Source organism: Onychostoma macrolepis, chromosome 03 (assembly GCF_012432095.1).
Source record: "Onychostoma macrolepis isolate SWU-2019 chromosome 03, ASM1243209v1, whole genome shotgun sequence".
Lineage (NCBI taxonomy): Eukaryota > Metazoa > Chordata > Actinopteri > Cypriniformes > Cyprinidae > Onychostoma > Onychostoma macrolepis.
In genome coordinates, this window is record NC_081157.1 from 41,848,937 (window position 1) to 41,855,350 (window position 6,414).

At 36.4% G+C, this 6,414-nt stretch overlaps 1 protein-coding gene across 2 annotated transcripts in view; it reads right to left on the minus strand.

Annotated features, from left to right (window-relative positions):
• fam171a2a (family with sequence similarity 171 member A2a) overlaps positions 1-5,162 on the minus strand; it is a 35,069-nt gene extending 29,907 nt beyond the window's left edge. For both annotated transcript variants that reach the window (XM_058768536.1, XM_058768535.1), the window contains exon 1: positions 4,921-5,162. In XM_058768536.1, coding sequence (XP_058624519.1) covers positions 4,921-5,020 — 100 coding nt within the window. In that variant the 5' untranslated portion in view covers positions 5,021-5,162. The remainder of the gene's footprint in view (positions 1-4,920) is intronic.
• Positions 5,163-6,414: the final 1,252 nt, after the last annotated feature.

Consider the following 6,414-nt stretch of genomic DNA (forward strand, 5'->3'; position numbering starts at 1 on the left):
GATCTCCGCTTTTTCGCAACGCAATTGCATTGCAAGACTAAAGACACGTTTTTATTCGCTCGCCTTTTTTGGACCATTCATTTTTCAATCTGTTGTCATGTATAGCTACACTGCAATAAAAGCTTTTCTTACTTAGTAATTTTGTCTCGTTTCCAGTCCAAATATCTAAAAAATCTTAAATCAAGATTACTAGACAAGACAAATGGCGTGAGAAAATTAAGTGATGCTTAAAACTTCTGTTTGAGATTATATCTCATTAAGATTATTTTTCTTACCCCATTGGCAGATAATTTTGCTTGTTTTAAGCAAACAATTACTTAATTTTGAGGTGTTTTTTCAGAAAACAAGACATAATTTCTTATGCTATTTCATGTGTCTAGTAAATGTATCTTGATTTAAGATTTTTTAGAAATTTGGACTGAAAACAGGACAAAACTACTAAGTCAGAAAAGCATTTTTTGCACTGTATATTCTGTGCTTTGTCCCATATAGGTTATTATTGACAAATATATTTGTGTGTGTTGTACTTTTTAATTTAATTTTAAAGTTATTTTATAGCACTTGGTCATCTTAAACTGTGTTTAAATGTGGTGTATAAATGAACCTTGCACTTACTACAATGATGGAAATAATTTAATGAATAAGCTTCAAGTGAACTTGAGAGAGATAGAGAGAGAGAGAGTGTGTGTGTGTGTGTCAGTGTGAGAGTTTGTGAGTGTGTGCGTCTGCAAAAGTGTGTGCATCTGCGAGTGTGTGCGTCTGCAGTGTAGTGTAGAGAACAAGTTCTGACATTCAAACAAATCCTGTTAAATTTTCTGATTTTTATTGTTCTTTATTTTTTATAAATTATTTATTGTTCTGGCAGCTCAGGTGGCACTTTATTTAAAAAAAAAGTCTATATATTTGGCAGATGTAAAGCATACATGTGTATGTTTTTTGTGTTAGTCCATTTTTATTTTATTTTATTATTATTATAACAGCTCAGGGATGTTCAAGGAGCAACGTGTTTGTGCACTTTCTAAAGATTTTAGTTCTGTTTTTGAATAAAGGGTTGGAAATGAATGCATTTCTTTTGTTTTAAAAAAAAAATCCGATTCATCGATTAATCGAAAAATAAATAATAATAATATAATCGACAGATTAATCGATTATTAAAATAATCGTTAGTTGCAGCCCTACTTTCTACCACACTGTAAAAAAAAAAAAGTTGAGCTTCATCAGATTTTTGAGTTCTCTCAACTTGTCGTTTTTAGTTTATACAACAAACATTTGAGAATCTCCCACAAAAATAAGTTGAGCAAACTCAAAAATCTGCTGAAGCTGGTAAAAAATTTTATTTATTTTTTTTTAATTCGCTCAACTATTTTTTTTTTTTTTACAGTGCATGCATCATCCTGTGAAATCTTTAGTTGTTATTATGGACAAGTCAATTACCAAAATAAATATGTACATGAAATGATGTTATATACAAATATTCTTTTGCATTAATTTCATTTGCAGTGCTTCATGGGATCATTTGGCGCAATTTGTTTGTCACTATTCTTTGATTGGTGGCATTTTTTTAGAATCATGGGTAATGCAGTTTTGAAACTGAAATAATGTGGACTGATGGCTTTAACAAAAGTATATACCACCAATCAACAACCTCATTTCTCACGGTAAAGTATAGAAGTTATTAAAAATCAATCAATTAAATAAATCATTAAAAGTCAATTCCACTGTAGAGAAAATTAATGGGACATATTTTTCAAGAACTTGACTGTCGCACTCTATTATAAACTGACCTATAATTGATATCATGGTTGATTTGATTTCACTGGATCTCTATGAAGTCATACAGGTTCCAAAATTGAATGACATCTAATAAAAGCTTCATGCAGCACAATGCTGCAATTGTGTCCCAAAGAAAAGCCTAGAGTGGCAAGCCGGGGCAGCACTCAAACAAGCGCTGTCATGGTAACACTTGTTTTTGCATGAGAGGAGGAGGATGTAATACCCCCTTAAGGGGAATCTCATGAAATCTACTGGAGTTAACAATGCAATGACTCATTATGTGGTGACTGGACATTATCCTACACAATCATGAATGCAAGACAAAAGAGAAGAGCAAAACAACTCTTTTCAAACGTTTCAATTAAACCACCCTGTTCTGACTTGAATATCAGGCCAAAACCATTATATGAGGAACTGTACAGCTGTTTTTCAAACTGTGCAAAACAGGCTGGGTCAACACCTGCCTAAAGGCACAGACGGACACACTAAAATTTCCAGCAGTCAGTTTGTATTACAGTCTTGGCTGGCCTTCCTTCGCCAGGCCTTTGTCCCAAATCAGAGATGGCAGCTCTAGGTGTCAGCTTGATTAGGACGGTGATGTGCATGCCATGCCACTGCAAAAACCCATCAGGATAACAATATTTCATGCTCTGGTAGATACTTTGCACCGTGTCAGTAGCAAACATCTGATGCCTCAATGCGATTCATACGGCTCTTTAGCTCACAGCTGTAAAGCGATGCAAGATCATGACAAATATATGCATGTTTAGAAAAGAATTCCTATATGTACACACAAATGTATGCTAAGATCAGTGTCAAAATTCCTGAACATCAAGACGAAACTAGAGAAGTCACAGGAAACTACCCTGTCATCCTGCTATTGTGTTCAGATGCTGGGTTGACCACACTGGACTCAGATTCATAATTCTTGAAGCTGAGAAGAAAAGTAATCGATTCGTTTCAACATGGCAATATCACACTTTTAAAAAAGTATAGACTTTGGAGGAAATAAGCAGGATGTAGAAATTCTAAGAAAATAATGATGCTGGAAAATGAGTCATGCTGCGGTAATTAGCTGCTCTCTTCCCAATCTAACAGCCAAAAATGAACATAACTATTCATAATAATTTACATTTAAAGACTCTTCACTCTTTGGAGCCTGGGTCAGGTTTAAAGGGCACACTTTGATGTTGGCATGACATGATATAGATAGATAGATAGATAGATAGATAGATAGTAACAAACCATGTTAACGTTATCTCTTACTGGTTAAGACAAATCCTGTCTGCTTCCCAAACAAATTCATTTTCAAAAACAACTTATTAATATGTATGACTTACTTAATATGTGCATAAAAAGATCTCACTGGAAGGGGAACGATAATGCACTTTGGTGCTTGTGCCTTGATTCCTTGATCTATTCTTGGCTAATAATTTCATTTATTCATATATGTCTAATTTTCAGGGAAACCTTCACATGTTTTTGACTGACTCTGTCTTAAATGTTTCCTATCAGCACAACAAGGACAGCTTAGTCAGCGGAGCCTTTTCCAGTAGACTGCATTGCAATAAAACATGGATAAAAAGGATCCCAGACTTTTTAAAACGTCATCCCCGGTCCTTCTCAGCTCTAGAACTGGGAACTCACACATGGTTTTATGATGTGGCTTCACCTTTAGGTCTCTCTTCAAAGGGTCTCTGTAAAGGCTGGAGTCCAGTAATGAACTTCTGATGTGGGTCAGAAAACCTCTAATGACTTTGCAGGATACAGATAACTAACCACAAAAAGACTAAACGCTGACAGTCAAAGTTTTAAATTCAGTATACAGACTTTCTTTAAATTTCTCTATTTGAGATAAGGCAGAACTCTTAGGCAAAAATATCTGTGGCTGAGTTTGTGAGCTGCTTAGTACAAGCACCAATGGAGCGCATAAGAGAAAAGAAGCTCAAAGCCCACATTAATATTCATTGGAAGTTGCTGAGGAAGAAAAAGGGTTCACAAAAGAGTTTGCACAAACAGCTCTTAAAGATCCGCTTGGTCCTGTGGTGACAAACTACCAGTCCTAGGACCAGACCAACAAAACTAGAGCAAGAAAATTCAAAAAACTGTCCAGAACAAAACTCAATTTCCAATTTTCCTGTACTTTTTAGGATTGTATCTGTATGACAAGTCATTTGTTTAAACTAACATTAATGACAAGCAAATAAGATTTTAATACGAGTATATAGTCTCAGTAGCCTGTAGCAGAGACTGGGGCCTATAGTTGTTACACAGTGATTTGAGTCCAATTACACGAATGTTTGTTTTTCTCTTAAATGCTGTATGTGTTGGCCAAAACAATGTTTTGATATTTAGATACACCACATTTTATATTTTTAATCTTGCTGTTTCGTAACAATAATAATACTCTGCTGAGAAGTCCATATTAAGCTGTGACATGTTCCCAATGGAGCAAGTTGTCACAAAAGGTCAACTTGTGTTCAAATATGTGTTCTTTTTCCTTGATGTAACAGTTAAATAGAAAAAATAATAGTACCTACTCAAACATTCAAATATAAACCTACCATGAGAAATATTTACTGGCAAAAAAAAGAAAAAGAAAAAGTGAGACAACTTACCCCGGTCCCCCCTGTATATACACTTTCATAATAAATACAAATAATTATGAACTATCGAGGTAAAAGAGACCCGCGGTAGGTATCACTGTACCTCTCAGTGAACTTTTTTTAAAATGGAAATAACAGTGTGGGTGGGCTTAAAATACGAAACGATACTAGCTCTACTAGGCTGGAGTTAGTTATTAGATAATGTGCAAGTGTGTAAATCAAGATAGGAATGACGCATATTGCTACACACAACTGTTTTTCTGAAGCTCAAGGCCCGTTTAAATAACTTGTTCACTTTACAGATACACCGCAGGGTCATCTGAGGGGCCGAACAGATTGAAATCCTTTGTTTCCAAACTGTAACTCCCATAAGGCTCTAAAGTAAATGTTCGCAAAAGCAACGGCGCGTAATAAATAGCCGTGAGCGCAAAATGCGGCAGTTACATAATAAAGCCGCGAATCGATGCTCCGTTCTCTACGGCGGAGCCGCGCTACACAAATATCACATTCAAAGACGGATGCTATCTCAAATCAAACTCACCAACTGGTCCTGGGGTCGGCAGTGATTTCGCCAGCGTCCTCCAAGCACTAGAGAGGAAAAGAAAAAGAAAAAAAGAGCGGGAGGTGTGTGGTGGACGCATTCTCACAGCGGCATCGTCAGATCCTCTTTAAGTAGCAGTTCATCCATGTTTCGTTGCGGGATGGCACAAGACTGACTGCTCCAAAGTGCGGTTGCCACGGGTGCCCACTCCCTTCCCGAGTACTGCTCCGCTTCTTTCAGTCCTGTTGTCCCAGATGGGAGGGGGAGATTTTGGAGTGCAGTGCTCCCATGCGCTCTCTGTCGGCCGAGGCTCATGCAACCTCGTTTGGATCATTTGAAGGCAGTTTCCAGCGTTTTATTGATTAGGAGTAGTTCTCCCACCCGTAAATGAATATTTGCTGAAAATGTACTCACCCTCAGGCCATCCATGATGTAGATGAGTTTGTTTCTTCATCAGAACAGACTTTAGCATTGAGAAATTTAGCATTACATCAATTGCTCACCAATAGATCCTCTGCAGTGAATGGGTGCCGTCGGAATAAGAGTCCAAACAGCTGATAAAAACACCACACTAATCCACAAATAAATCCAGTCCAGCAGTTAATGCCTTGTGAAGTGAAAACTGGCATTTTTTAAAGAAACAAATCCATCAAGGCATTTTAACTTTAAAACATCGCTTCTGGACAAAATATGAATCCATAATACATAATAATGCTTCCTCCAGTGAAAAAGTCCATCCCCTGTTGTCCTCCCACATCAAAATCCATCAACATATTTGTTTAGAACTGTTTAGGAGTAAACAGTGCTTGATTTGCGCGCATTTCTCCTAAATCAGGCGAGACAACTTTTTCACTTAAGAAAGCGATATAATGGATAGAGGACTGGTATTTCAGCCGGAACCAATGGCTTATAGTTAAAATGCCTTAATGATGGATCTGTTTATTACAAACATGCAGCTTTTCACTTCGCAAGATGTTTATTGATTGGCTGAAGTCACATGGATTACTTGGATTATTGTGATGTTTTTATCAGCTGTTTGGACTCTCATTCTGACGGCACCCATTCACTGCACTGATTTTCCAAAATTTCTCCAAATCTGTTCCAATCAAGAAACAAACTCATTCACATAATTGATTTGAATCCAATTTTCAGCAACTTTTCATTTTTTAGTTAACTACTCCTTTACGCCTATACTTAATATTTTTTTTATTTGCTAATAAATGAAGCTTTACACAAATAAATGAACAGCATGTTTGAGGAATAATTAAAATGACTCACACAAGGCAAAGACTGAAGACAAGTAAAGCTTCAACTAAATGTAAACTACTGAGTGCACTTCTAAGAGCACACACTATAGTTTCATGATAACAGTTTTAAGTTATGTGATTCTTATCCATACACAGTTCACTGTTTTTGTCTCACTCACTACTCATGAAAATGTACTCACATCCTTAAACTGTGCTCACAAACAAATGTCTAATTTCTTAAACCCAA